This window comes from Pan troglodytes, chromosome 2 (assembly GCF_028858775.2).
Source record: "Pan troglodytes isolate AG18354 chromosome 2, NHGRI_mPanTro3-v2.0_pri, whole genome shotgun sequence".
In the NCBI taxonomy this organism is placed as follows: domain Eukaryota; kingdom Metazoa; phylum Chordata; class Mammalia; order Primates; family Hominidae; genus Pan; species Pan troglodytes.
Window position 1 is genome coordinate 196,536,961 of NC_086015.1, and position 21,330 is coordinate 196,558,290.

General features: G+C 39.0%; 1 protein-coding gene across 1 annotated transcript in view; it reads right to left on the minus strand.

The window, feature by feature from the left end:
• Positions 1 to 19,957, minus strand: part of ATP13A5 (ATPase 13A5) — a 104,153-nt gene extending 84,196 nt beyond the window's left edge. The window contains exons 1-5 of the mRNA XM_016942516.4: positions 19,745 to 19,957; positions 5,240 to 5,413; positions 4,369 to 4,515; positions 3,734 to 3,804; positions 3,548 to 3,628 (exon numbers count right to left, since the gene is read on the minus strand). Of these exons, the coding sequence (XP_016798005.1) occupies positions 3,548 to 3,628; positions 3,734 to 3,804; positions 4,369 to 4,515; positions 5,240 to 5,413; positions 19,745 to 19,807 (536 nt within the window). The 5' untranslated portion in view covers positions 19,808 to 19,957. The remainder of the gene's footprint in view (positions 1 to 3,547; positions 3,629 to 3,733; positions 3,805 to 4,368; positions 4,516 to 5,239; positions 5,414 to 19,744) is intronic.
• Positions 19,958 to 21,330: the final 1,373 nt, after the last annotated feature.

The window sequence follows — 21,330 nt, forward strand, 5'->3', positions numbered from 1 at the left end:
GATGGGGTACAAAGAAACCTAGTGCAGGATCCTGCCAGGAAGATTCTGGACTTAGCTTTACTGGTCCCTCTGTAGGGCTTTGCTCTAAATAAGGCAGTAGAGTTAACTGATTTTATACTTTAAATGGGCCAAGATCCATAGAACCGTGGATCTGATAATTCCACTTTATTAAAAAAGAAAATGATCTCAGTTCATTTAATTTTTATTAAATAGCTTATGCATTAAATTTTAAAGAAGGATATATATATGTTATATTTTTAAGTAACTCGTTAACTTCTAATTGAATTCTAATAGTTGAGACTATGTTATTGGCTTCCAGAAGAATGAGCAAAGCCCCTTTCCTCTCCTCCAACCAGCCCTTCCTTGATCCTTCTGTAAATGCTGATCTGATGGCTGAGTATCTACTACAGGGCTCTTTTCTAGAGGTGGTTTCAAAGGGGATAGAGGTCACGGTATATAAGCATGGTTTCTAAATTTTCCTTTCCCCAAGACTGAGGAGTAAGAGAGTAGGGTCTCACAGCAGCCTCTCTCTGTCCTTCTCTCTCTCTCTCACCTTCTTTTTGCTTCTTCTTTCTCTCTTTTCTGATGTTCTGTGTTCTCATGGAACAGTTTCTGTCAGCTTGGAGCTACGCATTAATGGCAAACCTACCTTCTCTGTCTGTCACTTGGATTCCTTTCCTCTGGTGCTGACAAGCATGCCTTTTCTCTCAATGCTGTGGTAAACACTGAGAATTAAATTTGGCCTTGCGGAATCACTAAATCAACGGGGAGCCTCTCTTCCCAGCTTCGCATTCAGTGATGTCACCTTGGTGGCTTAAGTTGGCCATGGATGGAATATTCCTACCATAGAAACCAGCAAACCCTGTCTATCAAAGCTTTTTTTCTTCCTGAGAGCTAGGTCACCAGCAAGGTGATTGGTCTGGACTTAACCTCCAGTGTGTGTGTGTGCGTGTGTGTGTGTGTGTGTGTGTGGTGGTGGTGGTGGTGGTGCAGGGGGGCTGGGAGAGGGTCCTTCCATTTCTGCTGCCAGGAAGTCATTTACTCCTTTTATTTTCTGCAGCCTAAACAAAAGGGACAGAAGCAGGGAGGGTGGGCTGAGTGAAAAATAAGGTGAAGAGACGCTCAACTGATAAATGATCTTAATAGGAAGACTACTTGACTAGTTGAGGAATCAGGTAGGTTTTTTATTTTTATTTTTCCCTTATGGGCTCACTTTTGTGATATAAAAGAATTACCTTGAATGTCTTTTGACCTGTCTAGGACAGGCACTAATATGGAAGTTTGAGTTCAGTTCATGACTGGTGAAGCTAAGGAACATGGAACTCCTGGGACAATTTACTTGCTCTCTTTCTTATCCCTTCTCACAATTTCTCTCCGGGGTAAAGTTATTTCTCCTGATGTTTGGATATGCTTTCGCTACTGAAAAGTGAGAACTATGTAAATCTGCATTTTCTCTCTCTACCCAGCTGCTAGGGAGCCCATAGAAAAAGTTTGCATGTAAACTCTGTAGCTTTTCATCATCAGAGATTCTTGTGTATCCCCGTTCATTTCTCATTTTATGCACTTGCTTTTTAATGAAAGCAAGCTCAAATTCACTAGAAAATTGGTAAGATATTACTCAACCATCCATCACACTTAGTTTTTTAAAGGCCTTGATCTTACCCTAAAAAAATGAAATGAAAAAATCTTCCATATTCTACTTATTCTCTTTTCACTCCCCAAATAACATAAATATGACCATGTTTATAAGTAGATTATCTGCTCCATTCTTCATATTTGGAAAATGATACTCTTTGTCTTGCTTATTAGATTGTCAAGTTCTATATTGTGTGGATCAGATTTTTTTTTTTTTTTTTTTTTGTGACGGAGTCTCACTCTGCTGCCCAGGCTAAAGTGCAGTGGCACGATCTCAGCTCTCTGCAACCTCCACCTCCTGGGTCCAAGCAATTCTCCTGCCTCAGCCTCCTGAGTAGCTGGGACTACAGGCACAGGCCACCACGCCCAGCTAATTTTTGTGTTTTTAGTAAAGATGGAGTTTCACCATGTTGGCCAGACTGGTCTTGAACTCTTGACCTCAGGTGATCCACCCGCCTTGGCCTCCCAAAGTGCTGGGATTACAGGTGTGAGCCACTGCACCTGGTCATGGATCAGATTTAAATTTGATTATGTACTATGTTTACTAAAGTTTGGTGCTTGATAAATAAGAAAAAAACATGAGGTAGCTGCACTGACAGAAAATCTTTCCTGTGGAAGTGGTTACGTAGGCAGAGTATGTCTACCTCTATCAACTAGAATTCTTAAATGTCCTAGATAAATCCTTTACATGTCTTGTATTTAGTGCTATTAAACCAACATATTTTAATAGCTTTAAAAACTTTTTTGTGTGTCAATGTTTTGAGCATTACATCTGAAATCTTACACAATAATACCATTTCTAAGGCATTTTGCAATATTGTCCTAGTCCAGATGTCTGGTTCATGTTTCATAGTGTCTGACAGAGGAAAAACTTATAAACAACAGATCAGTAACTCTTAGACTTGGTGTGTGTGAGAATTATGGGGGTTGCTTGCTAAAAATGCATATCTTCTAAGTACCCCTTGCTCCTACAGAATTATCAGAATTATGAGGGTGGAGCTTAAAACCTATATTTTAAAGTATCTGATTACTTCTTAGCTTGTGAATAGGTGTTTCTGGCTGACTGTAAAGGTTAAGCAGACACTCTCTCTAAAAATGGGTGGAAATAAAGGTGATTATAAGATTCTGGGGAAGACTTGTAATGATTTCCTTTCAGATTTGCCAGGATTCATCATTTCAAATAATAGCTGAAGAAAGCAGGGACTCTGTATCTCTATGAGTTAATAATAGCATAAGCATTTCCTAATTTATGTGCATCTATAGGTACCAATCTCATGATTGTGCCACCATTTTTGCCTCTCTTTCTGACTAGTCCATGTCTCTGGGACAATGACTAAACCTTTGTCTTTAGATCCTTAGTTCCTTGCAAAGTACCTATTTGTTATTTAACAAATCAATGAATATATTAACTTACTCATTTACTCTAGAATTATGTATTGAGCTCCTACCAAAGAATCAGGCACTATTCTAGGTACTGCAGATATAGTGGTGAATAACACAACTAACCGAGCAAGCAAAATCCTCATCTCCAGGGCTGTTTCTTCAGAATAAAATGCAATCAAAGTATTGTCATTCTGTCTCTCCCAGGATTTGGAAGATTACTAAGCTGACATTTAGGGAATGACTCAAGATTTTTTTAAGAAAGGAAAAATAAAAAAACAACACAAAGATGATTGCTCTACAAGCCTGAGATAAAAGATCAAATTTTATATGATTGCATTGTTCTTTTGGTCTTTGTAAAAATAAGTTTGCCTAAGAAAAGAACAATTTAGGATATCTCTGCTGCCAGTAAATGAACTTGGACTATATCAAGCTGATGAAGCATTATGCCAACAATGCACTGATGATAACTGATTTGATACTTCATTTTCTGCTGGCAGAGTTTACTCTTAAGGCATATAATAAGTCCTACCTGACCTCTTGCTCTTCACTGGTCAGACCCAATCCAAATGTCTGATGGATGTCAGAGCAGGAATTGCTGTCTTCTAGCAACCTAGGATGTATTCAGGATAGGAACCACACTTCAGTTCATAGCACTCAACAAATCAGTGTTTTTCCCCTATATCCTGACCGAGGGGTGACAAAACGTTGTACTTACCCAACTTTCTGAAACCGCTTCTCCAGGTCATTCCAAACATACCTGATTTTCTGCACTTGCATGCATCGCAGCTACGATTGCAAATGTGATAGAGCAGGTGTCATTCACAACATAAAGCTCACTGGGAGAGGGGAGTGATGTTCAATGCAGGATGCAGATCCCCTTGTGGGTCTCACTTTCTTTCTTTCTTTCTTTCTTTTTTTTTTTTTTTTGAGACAGGGTCTCACTCTGTCACCCAGGTTGGAGTGCAGTGGCGTGATGACCACTCACTGTAGCCTTGACCTCCCAGGATCAATCGATCCTCCTGCCTCAACCTCCTGAGTAGCTGGGACTACAGGCAAGCACCACCACACTCAGCTAATTTTTTATTTTTATTTTTTTAATAGAGATGAGGTTTTGCCATGTTTCCCAGGCTGGTCTCAAACTCCTGGGCTCAAGGGATCCACCCACATTGGCCTCCCAAAAGTGCCGGGATTACAGACGTGAACGACCATGCCCAGCCATTCTCACTTTCTTTGATACATAGCTGTCATTCCCATTCCAAAAGTGTGATATTCAGAACTTTCATTTAATAAACAGTTATTTTATGCTTTCTCTGTAAACATGCATAGCACCATACCCTTCAAGTAACTTACTTTTAATTCTGGCTTTATTAAGGCTTGGTTTATGACAGAGTGGCGGTCAGCCACCAGGGATTCTTCCCACTTCTTGCTTACAGGAAACTTCGGTGAGGATAAGTAGAGGCAGAATACCTTCTTCCTCATATATCTTTGAAATTCGTCCTGGAAAAGACAATCCAGTTCATGAAATTCTCAAGTGTTATTCAGTAAGGTGCTCAATCAACCAAATACCTACCAAGTGGTACAAAACTTTGACCCAAACGAGCGCATCAGCTTTATCTCAGAACTTACTAGAAATGCAAATTCTCAGCCCCACTTCAGACCTACTGAATTAAAACCTCTGGGTGGGGCCAGCGTCCTTGTTTCAATGAGCCCTCCAGATGATTCTGATACGCACTGAAATTTGATAACCACTGTGCTAGAAAATAAAAAGAAAGATAATACTTTTCAGGAAAGCTTTCTATCCAGAAAATAGTTTCTACCTATATTAAAGTGACATCTAGGTGTTTAAAATGTGTAATATCCTCCAAAATACATATTTTTGAAAAACTGAATGACCATTCCCATGTTATGGTCTCTAAACGCTGTAACACTGACAGCCACTGCTCATGTAATGGCTAAGAGCACTCCCTGTTAGCCTGATGGGGTTGAAATTTCCCCAAGCTGAAGCAGAAGAAATGCTCTTCCTTCCTGGGTCAAAATGAGAGATAGCAAATGGATTGCAGAGGTAATTTTGCCATGTTTTCTCCTGTTTTGATCTATGAAAACTCTTTAAATAGAGGAAATCTACCTTCTGAAATATAATACCAGCCACAGAGTTGTGCCACAGAGGCAATACAGAAGACACGATCATGGCATTCAAAATAGAAAACAGAAAGGCACGCACTGTTGTCCTCAGCAAAACAGTGTCTGCTTCTTGCAAGGGGCATGGGATGCAGTTGGCCCACACTCTCCACTGGGGTCTCCAGTAGAACACCAGCAGAAGGCCCCCACAGGTCAGCACGGATGCGACAAGGCAGAAGGCTTTCCGTACATTGTGGTCCCGGTAACCAAACACCTCCTGGAGAATAAATTTGAAAGATCGCTCTATTTTTCTTTTCTTCACATAAACATATTATTTTCTTTCAATAAACCAAACTTTAGATGAAGGAATGTTGGCTGGGAGACAAATCTGGTTATAGGTGGTTAAATCAAGTTGACTGCTTGCAGCTGTCCACTGATCAAATCAAAAAAGAAGGACTTATTTTACTACCCTGGTATATGGAACTAAAACATTAAACAGCAAGAGTATGGAAAGGGCAGATTTATTTGCTTCTATATATTCATAAGAGTCACCTCAGATTTTTATAAAATACTTCATGTTTTGAGGCAGATTTATTTTCTTTAGGCATTAGGTATTTTAAACATTGTTAATATGAATTTATTGTAGGAAGATGATAAAATCATGACAGATGTGATCTACACTCATACAACTAGCTTTATCCATTCAGCTTTGTCTTATAATAACATGATTGAGGACGACGGAAAGTATGAATAAATGTACTATTTTCTAAAACAGTATGATGATATAAATTAAGGAATTACTCATGGACATGAAAGACTTTCAAAAAGCAGCTTTTATTTATTTACCCTGATAGTAATATGCTAAAATATTTGGACTCTTACTAGTAGGTTAGTCAATATTTGTCATAAACTGAATAAAGATTTGAGATTTGATTCTAGAAGGAAAAATTGCCAAACAATAGATTTGCTTATTGAAGGCCAATTCCTACTTCCCAACTTGTACAGTGATGTTTCATAGCATTGTTTTTTAAATTTGAAAAGCTAATTTTTCAGTGCATTTTGAAGCCCCTGAGGGATGCTGATTATGAATAATATCTCTACTATACTATTATTTTAGCTTCTGCTGTTGTTGTTTTTGTGCTTTTTAAAAATATGACTGAACTCTGAATTTTCAGGTCCAGATCACAGGACTATAATGTTTAGAAACTTAGTTTTTACTAAGTGTCTAGAGCACTTTTGATGCGGGAACATCCTGCATTTTATGCCAGTTTAGATCATGCTATAAAACATCTCTTGGCTTAAGATTTTTTCCACTGACCCTCAACACTATCATCCACCTGAGAAAAAAGTTCATTAAGTTCAGTGAGGCAGCCACTCTATTTTGAGATTATTCAAATAAGGTTTAAGTTAGAAATATGCATTCACCCTGCTTTTAAGCATGTTTTCTATTGGTTCTCCTCTTTCTCTTTCTGTTCCCTCTGATTCTATAAACCTGCTTTAGTTTTATTTGTGAATTATAGTTTTATTAGGACCAAGTAAAATGTATATGCCACTTTATATATTATGTCATAAATATACATTCTTTTACCGAGAGTTATTTACAGAAGCTTACTGCCAAAGTCAAAATGTGTGCAAAAATAGAAGCAGGACAATTTGGAATTTTAGTCTAGCTTGTACATGAAAGGAGCTCATTCATAAATAACTTTCTCTTTTTCTGTTTATTTGTATACAGTAATGGCAATGAAAATCATAATTCTGGTACCCCTTCAGTTCTCTTCTATACAATGTTTTTAAATTAAAAAACAAACTCACAATGCTAGTAAGACTGTAATGAAAGCACTACAGCTGTATAGTGCTAATAGCCTTGTGAACTGGAATAATTTTTTAGGAAAAGTAAGGTGGCAAATCGTATCAAGAATTGTAAAGATATTTCTACTCTTTGAATCAGTAATTCTTCATTTGAAAATATGCCCTAATGAAATAATATCTAAATGAGAAAGTTTTGCATATACAATGTTCAGTGCAGCATTATCGGGAATAGCAAAAACACTGGAAAAACCAAATGATAGCTAATGGTTCAGTAAGTTGTGAATGGAGCCTACTGTGATGTAGAAACCTGGAGCATACTGTGATACAATGTTAAATGGAGAAAAGAACAAAGAACAAGTAGAATAAATGGGAAACAAGTAGCAACATTATGAAATTTAACCCAACTATATTAGTAATTGCATTAAATGCATACGGCCTTAATGCTATGATTAAAAGCAAAGATTATTAGACTAGATAATAAAAGACCTATCATATGCTATTTACAAGAGACACACTTTAAACATAAAGAAGTGGATAGGTTAAAAAGGAAAAGAAGGGGAAACTATACCGTGCAAACAGTAGAAGAAAGCTGATATCGCTGTATTACTATCACACAAATTATATTTCTTTAAGGATAGTTAAGGAAAAAATACTATGAGAGAAAAGGAAGGATATTTCATAAGCTAAAAGATCAATTCAACAGGAGGACATAACAATCCCAAATTTTTGCACATCTAAAAAACATAGTTTTAAAAATTATAAAGAAAAATTGATAGAATTTAAATCTACTCTCACCATTGGAGATTTTAGCACACCCCGCCTCTCAATAACCAGCAGAATAAGCAGACAAAACACTCAGTAGGACTGCAGGAAGTCTGAACACCTCCACTAGCTACATTGATCTAATTGACAAATACAGAAAATTACAGCCAACAACTGCAGAATTCAAATATTTTTCAAGTACACATAAAATACTTACCTAAACTGAGCACATTCTGAGATGTATAAAAGTATAAAAGTATGATAAAGTGTGATGACATTACAATTAAACTAGAAATTAAAAACAGAATAACTTAAAAATTCCCAAATATTTGGAAAGTAAACAACATATTTTGAAATAACACAGGTAAGTCAAATAAAAAATTACAATAAATATTAGGAAATCATTTGAACCGAATGAAAATGAAAATTGAGAAATAAACATTCATGGAATGCCATGAAGATAATCCTTACATAGACATTTACAGCTTTAGCTGCAAATCTTAGTAAAGAGAAAAAGTTTTGAAATCAATAAACTAAGCTTCCAACTCAAGAAGTTATAGAAACAAAAGCAAATTAAACCCCAAAAAAGTAAGGAAAAAATTATAAAGATGAGTGCAGAAATAAGACAGAAAGTAGAAATACAACACAATAGAGAGAAACAGCAAAGTCAAATTGGTACCCTGAAAAGATTAATAACATTGATAAACTCATCAATAAATACGAATATTTTGTGTTTATTACAGAAAATTAATATGCAATTTAAAAGCTCCCTGCAAAGAAATCGTCAAGCCCAGAGAACTTGTGATTCCTTTGAAATATTTAAGATAGAAATGATACTATTCTTTTACAAACCTCTTTATAAGTAGAAGAGATGAAAATTCTCCCAATTTGTTTTATGAAGCCAGCATACTCAGACACCAAACTCTGATAAATATGTTGCAAGCAAGGAAAATTGCAGGCTAAGCCCTGTCATGAACATAGATAAAATAATTCTAAAATAGATTGTCTAACTAAATCAGTGATATATTAAAAGTTTAGTACATCACTACCAAATAATGTTTGTCCTAGAAATGCAAGGATTTAAAAATCAGTCAATGTACTTTGCCATTCCATGCACTTCAATATTCAGAAGGAAACTCAGAAGGCCATCTCAATAGATAGAGAAAAAGACTTATACAATTCTACACCAATACATGATTTAAAAAATTCTCAACAAGTTAAAAATAGATGAGAACATCTTTAAGCAACATCATGTGTAATGATGAAATAGTGAATATTTTCCCACTTAAGTTACAACCAAAATGAGATTGTCAACAATCACTACTAATATTTATCAGTACAGTACTAGAAGTCTTAACCAGTGCAACGCAAGAAATAGAGAAAGAAAGAGGGAAGGGAAGGAAAGGGAAGGGGAGGGGAGGGGAAGGGAGGGGAATAACAATTGAAAACAAGAACTAAACTCTATGTGTAGATAATGTGGAAAAATATCCAAAAGAATATACAAAGTATAAGAGTTAATAAGTGAATTTATTCAGATTGCTGGATACCAGGTCAATATAGGAAAACCAATTGTGTTTGTATATATTAGTAACAAACAATTTGAAAATTAATTAAATACCATTTATAATACCTTCAAAGAAAGAAATTGATTACCTTGTAATAATTCTAACAAAGTTGTACAAGACATCTAAACTGAAAAGTACATATCATCGCCAAGAGAAAGTAAAGACCTAAATAAACGAAGAGCTGTATTAAGTTTGGGGATTAGCCATTAGTAATCCAATTTAAAATCTCTTCAGGCTTGTGTGTGTGTGTGTGTGTGTGTGTGTGGTAACTGACAACTTGGTTCTAAAATTGGAATGGAAATGCAAAGGATGTGGGATAGTCAAGACAATTTTTGAAACGAATAAATGTGGAAGAATTATGCCACCAGAAGTGAAGGCTTACCACAAAGCCACAGTAATTAAGAAAATGAGGTATACACACAAGTATAAACAAACAGAGCAACAAAACAAAGTCCAAAAAGAGACTCAAACATATGATTTCTTCACTTGCAAGAAAGGAGCCACTGCAATCTGTGTGGGAAAGGGTGATTTGCTCAACAAACAGTGCCAGAGCAAAACGAATAGTGCTGGAAAATAAATGAGTACAATCCCCCCACCGCCCCACCCCACTGGTTTATATCATATACAAAAATTCATTTGAGATGGCACAAATATGTAAATGTGACAACTGAAACAAGAAATCATCTGAAAGAAACCATAGGATGAATTATTCTATGAACCTCAAGTAGGCAAATGTTTCTTAAACAGAAAATAAAAAGAAAGACAAAACAAATGTACTTGACTTTGTTAAAATTAAAAGCTTCTGGCTGGGCACAGTGTCTCACACCTGTAATCCCAGTGCTTTGGGAAGCTGAGGCTGGAGGATTGCTTGAGGCCAGGAGTTCAAGACCAGCCTGAGCAACATAGAAAGACGCTGTCTCTACAATTTTTTTTTTAATTAGCCAGCAATGGTGGTGCACACCTGTTGTCCCAGTTCCTCAGGAGGCAGAGGTGGGAGGATCGCTTGAGCCCGGGAGTTCAGGGCTTTAGTGAGCCATAATTGCACCACTTCCACTCAGGCAACAGTGAGACCCTGTCTCTACTGTCTCTAAGTTTTAAAAAAATATATAGAAATGAATTTTAAAAGTAAAGAAAATTAAAAGTTTCAGTTGATTAAAAGGTCTCTGAAGAGGCCAAGCATGGTGGCTCACGCTGTAATCCCAGCACTTTGGGAGGCCAAGATGGGAGGATCGTTTGAGCCCAGGAGTTCAAGACAATTTGAGATAAGATTTGGGTGGGGACACAGCCAAATTATGTCACACAGTATATGTATTTATTTTGACCAACTAATGGAGAGGAAAATTAGATTGTATAAATGATTATTCTTCTGATGTAGTCAGAGTCACTCAGATTTTTTTCTGAATATTTACACACCTCCAGTAAAATCCATGAGAAATGCAGGATAGAGGAGAGAGCCAGGAGCAATGTTTGTACCATAAAAGGAAAATTAATAGTATCCAGAGGTGGTGTTAATGTAAAGATACTGGAAATGGGATGAAAGTGTCCGAATCTCAAACCCGTTATACATGGTTCCTTGTAGTAAAGTGAGTTTTACCACCTATTACCTGTGAGCTGAGGATTTAACTTCTCTAATCTCAGTTTCCATCTCTGTACTTAGGGGAATATTAATAGCATACACCTGGAAAAACAGTGCGGCTTAAAGAGAGGTGTAAGGTGTTCAGAGAAAAAGCAGCTCAGTCAATGATAACAGGTGATTTTATAGTAGGTTCAGTCACAGGAGGAAAGAGGTGACTATTTCAGCTTTTAGTTGCAATATATTGGATCAAGACCGGTAATAGAAACAGCCTGTGTTCCATGAGGCCAGGAACCCAGATCTGCCACCTATTAGTTGAGTTGAATAGCACAGAAATTGTGCCCATCTTCACACAGGCTTGATTTGTATTCTGTCTAAGCAGTGGTGTTCCTTTACATTTTTGTTTCCTATAGAATTCTGAAAGAGGTACCACAGCCCTAACAGTCTTTTTCTAGGCCCACAGTACAAAGGAAGCAGTCTGGATTAGGAATAACAGTGAAATATGCATGCGCTTTTTCACAGAGATTATTGCCATAAATCGCAATTTAGAGCCAGGCTTCCCTTCCAGGTCTGACACCAGAACCTCTTTTCTTTATACCCCACCCTGTTGCCTTCTAGAAGCTCTCACTTCTGCCCTTTGCTCCACTATTTACCAGCTGTGATTTAAACTTGCCGAACTTCAGATTTTTCATGTGAAAAATGTGACTGCTTGTAAAATGCATCAGAAGTAGTTTGGTGTAGCAGTTAAAAGCTGAGGATATGGCATGGGAAAACCAAGTTCAAATCATACCTCTACCACGTAACCATATATAAGACTTTGGCAACCCACTTTACTTCTGATACCTTAATTTCCTCCTCCACAGATGAGAATAATAACAGTCACTATTGTCTAGGGTTATTGTTAGAAAGTAATAAGATATGGTGTCTTGAATCCCTTTTACTTTTATCTATATTTGACAATAAGAACTAATTGAGTGTATTTGATGATAAGATCCTTCTGAGTACTTATTAGGTGTTATTTAATTCTCACCACAACCCTATGAAATAGGCATTATTATTTACTAAAATAAGTTTTAACATTTATAAATTATTTGTAGAGCAAAAACAGTCTTGGAAATGTATGTTCAAAATAAATACTAAATCATTCAGTCTGGAGTAAGGAAAACTTTTCACTATCTAGCAGTGTGATTCGAAACCCAATACAAAAGAGATGAACGTATTCCACTCTTGGCTACAGGTATTCCCATAATTTCAGCTGGCACTACCATAACAAGAGTGCTAACATATAGTCCTCCTGCAAGTGAAAGTGCAACTAAGGACCTTTGTTTGGTGAGGCTAACAGCAGAGAGCTGTAAGTGTGGGTCAAAAGATGATGAGATGCCTGGCCCAATTAGCAAGAACAATTTCTGAAAACAGAATTTGCCCTAGATCAAGGGCATGGAACAACATGGCAAGTTGGGTTAAAAGTCATTTGTAAAATAAGAGCATTGTTAACCAGGGAGGGAGCCTCAGAGATTATTTGGTTCAAATTTCTCTCTAGGAAAAAACAGCTATACAGTGTTCTTTGCAGATAAGCATCTATCGTCTGCTTAAGAGGGGCTTTTCGTTGCCTTACAGGGCTGCATACTCTCTTGTTGGACAGCTGTGATGGTGTATTAGTTTTCTGTTGCTGCATAGCAAACTCAGTGTCTTAATACAACACAGATTTACTGTCTCAGTTTTTATGGGTTGGGTATTCAGTTAGCTGGGTCCTATGTTGAGCGTCTTACAAGACTAAAATCAAGGCATCACCTGAGCTGTGCTCCTTCTGGAACTAAGAGACCTCTTCACACTCATGTGGTTGTTGGCAGAATTCGGTTCCTTGCAGCCTTAAGATGGGGGGCCCCCATTCTCTTGCTGGTAGTCAGCTGGAAGCCACTCTCAGTCTTAGCAACCACTCCTTACCACAGGGCATCTTCCATCTTCAAAAATGCAACATAGAACCTCCCTTGCATCAGACCTCTCTCGTGCTTTAACTATCTCTGACTTCAGGAGAGGCCCAGTCCCTTTTAATGAGTCACCTGATTAGGTCAGGTGTACCCAATCTCCGTTTTTATTAACTCCGTTGAGTTCATGTGGATTATACCTGTAAAGTCCCTTTTTCCATAGAACATAATATAATAATAGGAGTCCTAGCTTCTCATATTTACAGGTTCTGCCCACACTCAGCTAGAGGGGATTATACAAAAGGAACGGTGATCACAGGGGTGTCATGTTAAGTTTCTGCCACCAGAGATGATTAGGAAGTTCTGGCAGGTGCGGTGGCTCACACCTGTAATCAGCACTTTGGGAGGCTGAGGCAGGCAGATCACGAGGTCAGGGGATTCAGACCAGCCTGGACAACATGGTGAAACCCTGTCTCTACTAGAAATACAAAAATTAGCTGGGTGTGGTGGTGTGCTCCTGTAGTCCCAACTACTCAGTAGACTGAGGCAGGAAAATCGCTTGAACCTGGGAGGCAGACGTTGCAGTGAGCCGAGATCGTGCCATTTCACTCCAGCCTGGGCAAGACTCCATCTCAAAAAAAAAAAAAAAAAAAAAAGGGAAGTTCTGCCATAAGGAAAATAAATATGGCTGGAATCTACCAACCCCTACTTTTGTTCTCCACAGCAGCCTCTCAACTCTTGGAAGACAAACATTATGACTCTTCTTTCGGAAACTGTTTTTAATTTCTTTTAAACAGTTCTTACTTATGATATGCAGATATTCCTCCAAATACACTATACTTCTTGAAATTTCTAAGTATGAGTTTTAGAATTAAATATAACTTCCTAGATTTTTCCTTAAAAAAATACAGATTATGGCAGAACTTTTATTTATTTCTTCTATTCTGCAGAACAGGCTTTTACTAAGGCATTCCAGGGCTAATTTTTTATAGCTACATCACATTGGCAAATAAAATTCAGCACATCAAATAAAGCACTTCAATTACTTTTTCATGTACAACTACCAAACCCAAGTCACTGATACCCTCACCTTGTTTTTTGAAAATAACTTAAAACAAAAACTCAATAATGAGGTCTGTTACATTGCATCTTGCCAATTTCTCACCTACAATCCAGCCTAGAGAAATCTTTGAATCTTGATTCTGTCACCTATATTGTTGTTCTTCCCTTATAGCTAGGTGTCAGTTGCAGATTGATAAGCTTACCTTTACCTCATTCAGCCTGATAATATACGTGTTGACTGAAAACAGGAGAGAGCCAACAGGGCTGACTTTCAGTTTCAATTTTTACTTTTCAGTTTTAATCCTTTGAGTGGTTTTTTTGGGGGGAAGTTCTTTATTGGAGGGTGACCTTGTGTATGTAAGATACATTACATTGTATATGTAAAATAATCTACATGTTTAAAATTCCTGATTTTTCTTTTTCTTATTTTTTTGAGATAGAGTCTCACTCCATTGCCCAGGCTGGACTGCAATGGCGTGATCTTGGCTCACTGCAACCTCTGCCTCCCAGGTTCAAGCGATCTCCTGCCTTAGCCTCCCAAGTAGCTGGGATTACAGGCAGCCGCCACCATGCCCAGCTAATTTTTTTTCTTTTATTTTTAGTAGAGATGGGATTTTGTCATGTTGGCCAGCCTGGTCTCAAACTCCTGACCTCAGGTGATTCACCTGCCTCGGCCTCTCAAAGTGCTGGGATTACAGGCGTGAGCCACCGCGCCCAGGCAATTCTTGATTTTTTTTTAACAACTCATCACATATTACTTGTTTTCTCAATGATAGCCTCAAACAATGATCATTCTTTACATCTTAACCAGAAAAAAGAGAAATATCCTCAACACCAATCTCACTTAACATATGTATTCCTGCATTTTCTAATTATTTTTGCACTTTGTAACTCTTGATCCCTTGAACATAAATTAACCACTTATTTTTCATAGCCCTTTCCATATCTCGCATGTGGCCCTCACAAAACTTGTGAGTCAGGAGAGCTAGTGGTATTGTTCTTAGGTAAAGAGTCAAGGCCAAAGAGGTGTCCACAACCACATGGTTAGCAGCAGAGCCTGGACTAAAGCCCAGGTTTGCTCTCTCAGAGTCCAGGGCTCCGCCACTGTTCAGCAGAAGAAAATTACTTCGAAGCAAAATGCACCTTTGTCAGTTCTGTTTTGTCCACACCAAGCAGCCATTTTGCCTTCTGGGGCTGCTCTGATGTGTAATTTTGACATTTTGTTGGTGGGTGTCTGTGCAGAAAGGGAACACAGATGGAATTGCTGGGCTTTGCAACCGATATGAATGAAGCAGCACTTGTGGCTCCAGTGGGGTCAGAATCAAAGTCATCTTCAGAAAGCAAATGCAGCCTGTGGTCACGGGAGCTGCTGAAACGGAGGCTGATATGCACACAGTGTGCCTCCAGACAAACCAGGCTGAGAAGAGCCGTCATGATTATTTTTCCTCCCAGCAGGGTAAAATGATAAAATAATACCTATCGGTCATTGAGAACATTCCAGCCTTCCTATGGAGGTTCCAGTGGTCAGGAGATAATCTGTGCATGTATTTGCACACACAAACACACACACAGAGAGAGAGAGAGAGAGAGAGGAAAGATTCCATGGGTGCATAAGTGTGGGAAATAAGGTGCACTGTGGCTGGGTGAGGTGGCTCACGCCTATAATCCCAGCATTTTAGGAGTTTGAGGCAGGAACATCACTTGAGCCCAGGAGTTTGAGACCAGCCTGGAAAACGTAGGGAGACCTCGTCTCTACTGAAATTTTAAAAAAATTAACCAGCTGTTGTAGCACATGCCTGTGGTCCCAGCTATATGGGAGGCTGAGGCAGGAGGATTGCTTGTGCCTGGGAGATTGAGGCTGCAGTGAGCTATGATCACACCACTGCACTCCAGCATGTGTGGCAGAGTAAGACCATGACACACACACACACACACATACATAGTGCTATATAGTGCACTGTAATGCCCCCTTAAGAGATCACAAAAAACCATAATATTGATATGGTTTGAATGTGCTCTCCAAGGTTCTTGTGCTGGGAGGTGGGGCGAATAAGAGGTAATTAGATTACAAGGCTCTGCCCTTGTGAATGTTGTTTTCACCTTAGTGGGTTAGTTATTGCAAAGTGGGCTCATTATAAAAGCAAGTTGGGCCCCCTCTTACTCTCCTGCTCTCTCGTGCTCTCTTGCCCTTTTGCCTTCCACCATGGAATGACACAGCAAGAAGGCCCTCACCAGGTGTGGTCCCTTGACCTTGAACTTCCCAGCCTCCAGAACAATAATAAATAGATTTATTTTCTTTATGAATCACCCAGTCTGTGTTCTTCTGTTACAGCAGCACAAAGCAAACCAAGACAAATATACTCAAGATTTGAGAAGCCCTGCTGTTACCTGCGTACCCGTTTCACCCAGTATTTCTCAAACCTGATAGGGAAGGAGAACAGGGAAACTTCTTATATAATACCTACTGCAGAAGATATGTTTAGAAAAGCTGTATTACCTCATTTAATCCTCATCACAATCCCAAATGGTAGGTATTAGAGAGGTCAAATAACTTGCCTAACAGAACTAGAATTCAACCCAGGTCAGCCTGAAGCCAAATCCCATTCCATTAAGTATGAAGCTATATAACCTGGAGGCTTCAGATTTATTTAGGGTCTTATGTTTTGAAGCCTCCTGTGGGGTCTTAGTGAAGCTACGGGTCCTGAGACCTCTGGAGAAGACAAGAAAAGCTGACTGCAAATGGAGAGGCTGAGGGAAACACCTGGGCAGGGCAGAGTTTTAGGAAAAAGGCAGGTGAAGAAAAGGAACCTACTAGAGCTAGATAGTAGTGAGGAGGGCGGGAAGTGGATGGGAGTAGGTTGGAAAAAACAAGAAAGACCTGTACAGTGAGAATATTGATTGCAGGGCTGTTGTAAAGTTTTGGGTAAAATGAAAACCTGTGTGTCAAGCACCTAGCTCCGCACCATGCCCAGGACAGTAAGCACTAGCAGGATGAGAACAGGAGATGGGAGTGATAACAGGGTTCAGCTCCAGAGGCCAGCGCAAGGCTTTATCTCCATGCTGAGCTCAGCAGAATCACGCAAGACTGAGCTTGCATAATCTCACAGCATCGCCCCTCCGTCCACTTGGGCTCTTCATGGGTGTTTGATTGAAGGAGTTCATTATTTGCCTCGACTGTCTCTAATTTTTACCACAGTGACTCTCACGATCACAATGGATTGTTCACTTGAAATAATGAATGCGAGTAGATGTTAGACCCGGCCACAGGGAATCTTCGGGGAAGGAAGAGCAAGTGGGGCAAGGCTGTCAACATCAGAGAGCGACAGCCCCCAAGGCTGGGACTAAACCATGCCCAAGTTTACTTTGACCTACTGATTGTTTTCAAAAGATGAATTTGTTTTCAAAATTTATCATCAGGCTACGTCACATAAAAAGTCAGATTTCTGGCTTCCCTCGATTTATTTATTTTTTACCTTTTAGATTTAAAAACATCTATTTCTAGAGTCTGGGAAGTCCAAGATCAAGGTGCTGGCAGATCCAGTGTCTGATGAGGACCCTCCTTCTGGTGCAGAGACGACAGCCATCTTTTCTCTGTGCCCTCACATGGTAGAAGGGACAAGGGAGATCGCTAGGTTCTCTTTTCTTTTATTTATAATAAAAACAGGCTTTTGCTATGTTAACCAGGCTGGTCTTGAACTTCTGGCCTCAAGAGATCTTCCCACCTTAGCCTCCCAAAGTGCTGGGATTACAGGCATGAGCCACCATGCCTGGCCAGGGGTCTCTTTTCTTTTTTTAATTTCCAACTTTTATTTTAAGTTCAGGGGTACATGTGCAGGATGTGCAGGTTTGATACATAGGGAAAAGTGTGCCATAGTGGTTTGCTGCACAGATTGACCCATCACGTAGGTGTTAAGCCCAGCATCCATTAGCTATTCTTCCTGATGCTCTCCCTTCTCCCACCTCCCACCTTCTGATAGGCCCCAGTATGTGTTGTTCCCCATCTGGCTTCCTTCTAAAAGTCTAGCAATTGCAAGATCAGTTCAGCAATTGCCTGGAGCTAAGTCACAGCTTCCACAGTTCGGTCACCCCAGCTCCCTCAGGCCTACCGGAGTCTGTGGATTACCTGATCAACCAGAATAGGATTTGCATCTGTGCTCTACGCCCCAGAATTCTGAAAAAGAAATCTAGAGCCATCTCCCCTTCCCCAGAATGAGTTAAGCTTACTTGGATTCCTAATAGACATTTCTGGTGAGTGTCTGTAAAAGGGTTTGATCACCTTCAAAAATGAAGAAAACTGGCGCACCTGGCTCATTATTTAATCCTATGATACCAATGTCCTTTTTGTGAGTGAGAGAATTAAATTATCAGGCTATAAACTTTACAAATACAGCAACTAGTTAGAGAAGAATAAAGAGCAATGTAATTTTTCATGCACTCTTATCTACATGTTGAAAACATCAGAGCTAACAGAATTGTTCAGCAGTGAACACAGGTGAATAGATTTTCATTCTTTAAAAGCTTTAATTCTGAAGATTTTAAAGTGCTGTGCTATTGTCAAGCTTAGCGTGCTACAATAATGCAAGCCACAAATATGAGCTGCCTTCTTAATATTAACGTTCCTAGCAGCCACATTAAAGATGTAAAGAGAAGCAGGTGAAATTTTTACCTAAGCTATCTAAAATATTGTCATTTCAATGTGTAAACAATATAAAAATTATTAATAAGATGTTTTACTTTTTTTTACTAAATTCTTCAAAATCTGGTGCGTATTTTACACATAAAGCATATTTTGTGTGGACTAGCTACTTTTCTAGTGCTCAGAAACTACACGTGGCCCATGGCTGCCTTATTGAACAACATAGATGTAGATGAAATCATACGTTTTCCTTAGAGTAGCAAACAGGGATAGGTGGAGGGAGAGCCGGTATGGATTTGCCCCAGATCTCACAGGGAACCAGGATGCCAGCCAGGAAACTGACATCATTCTAATCTACAAACCATGTTCTCCAAGTTCTTTGGGGCCCCCAAATGTGCCCTCACTCTGACCCTTCCCCTGTCTGTCTCTGTCTCCTTTCTTCATTGTCTAGCTGGAGCCACTGTTGTATGGTGAACAGCACAGGATGTGGAGAAGGAGTCGGCTGGATTCCCAGCCTGTCCCTTGCAGGCTAATGACCTTGGGCAAGTTATTTAACCTCCCTGGTCTCAGATTTCTTTTCAATTAAATAGGATTAGTTCTTTCATCACTGAGTTCTGAGGATTATATAAAATCATAAATATAAACACCTCAGCACCAAATAAACACTATAGTTTTCAACTTTTTAATTATTATTTTTAAATGTGTGTGTGTGTGTTTGATGAAAACAAGAGTGGGGAAAAAATTGGAGACATGAGAAATGTTTAAAATATGTGTTAAAAATCCCAGGCCATGTTCTACTCCTTCTTTAGTAATTGATGCTTAAAACTTCTCTCTGCGCTTATAAAAAGCATGACTTCAGCCCAGAGCCCCCTAAGCCTAGGTTATGCATACATACCCAAAGCATGAGAATAAAAGAGTTCTTATTTTCAATAGAGTTTGTTCCATCACATAGCAATCCAGATAATAAGGGGGAGACACCCCACTGAGCACCATGTGGGGCTCTGCAAATACTGTAAATGTCCGAGGAAACATCACAGGTTCACATGAAGATGGCAAGAATTCTATCATCCAGAGGTCACAAGTTTCTCAGCCCCTGCAGGTTTCCCCACAATAAAATGGTGCTTTGCAGCCCTTAAGGAACCTTACCAGACTGAAACCTTTCAAGGTCCTAAAGCCTGAAGCATAAATGCTACACTCTATTTTCTAATTCAGCTGTAGCCCATACTCACAGCCTTGGGCTCTTTGAGAAGACTAATAAAATAAAGGGAAGACTCACCAGTTCATCCTCCTCTCCCTGGTTGAGCAAAGCCCGATGGTCCTTCTTACTGTTCTCTTCCATCTGAACTCAACCGGCGAGGCTCTCTTCTGGCTAACTCCTTGGAGAAATGTCAAAATCCCTTGGGCTTCTGTGAACTTGGAACCGTCACAACTTGTGATTGCTCTTCTCAGGCGCTTTAAAAATCTCTTAGTACACACCTTGCCTATTAGACTAACAAAGGAAAGAGAGAAAATCTTCTCAGGAACAGGGTTGGTCTGTTAATCTGGTTATTGTGGGTTTTTTTCCTAGTGTTTGTTTATTGAGCTAGATATGAGTGCCTCAAGACCTGAGGAATGATGGGGAAAGAAGTTGGCGAACTAGAAGGAGAAATCATTTTGTATGCGATCCATAAATGTCTCAGCCAAGGAATGAGAATAGTCACTTTGCTAAAAACCTAAGATAAAAGGATTAGCCAGTGAGAGATGTATAAAAACCCTGCAGACTTTGTAAAAGTAATGAACATATTGGGGGTGACAATGAGAATTGAAGGAAGGGAGGTAGGCTCATGATAGAGAATGTAGGAATCATTTTGGAATTAGAAAAATCTGAGTTCTAATCCGTGCTTCACTGAAGACCCTGGACAAATCACTTAAAATCTGGAATTTCAGTTTCTAGTACATAAAATGTCAATAATAACTATACAGTAATATAAAGATTTAAGATGACAGTCATAAAAAGCAAACGATAGCACCCACCACAGTCACTAAGAGAGAAATAATCATCATCACAATCATTACACTAACCAAGAAGAAAGAGGCTTTAAAAAGTAAACTATATTAATAACTTGATTCTTTTCATTTTCTCTTTAGAGTTTACAAAAGTTTTCAAATGAGCAAAGTATGTGGAGGGAAGAGATGCTAGAAAGTCCGAGGATTAAGGATATAGCCCAAATTTCAACACCACTGAATTTGATATTTTGATTAGAAAATAGGTATACTGTGATCCATTCCAGAGTCAGTTAATTTGTTTGTGATGAAAACTTTTGTCATTTTATTGGCTCTTATTGTATCCTTGCACTTTGACTATGGAAGAAAATTTGCTGGGAATGAAAACTATTAGGGATGATACTTGGCTGTTTCTGCTGACTGAAATAGTCACTGATTGCCTTGAGCAGGCATAAGTGTCCAACTTGGTGTTCAGGAGAGGTCACCGTGCTCTCTGGCCAGGAGAAAGTGGCTGATGAGAATAAACAGGAAGACAACTACAGCTCTTCATGCCAGAGGCTCCCGAGGTACCCATACTGAAGTATAATGTGCCGGTGTGAATGTTGCCTTATAAGTAGTACCAATCTAAGGTAAAATGCATATTTGAAGAAAGGAGTTCTGGATTTTAGTAAAACTTCATTAAAGACACGAGTGGTGGCTATCATTCACTTCTTACCCATCAGCTATTTACTTGTATTTCTTGCTGAAAGAACCCCAACTTTGTGCAGCTTGACTTCAGCTAAAAGCACCAAGATGAGTCAATGATTTGTCTATGGGTGGGCGTGTGGCCCAGTTCTAAACAATGAAATAGAAGAGAAAGACATGGTCTTGTGGGAAAGG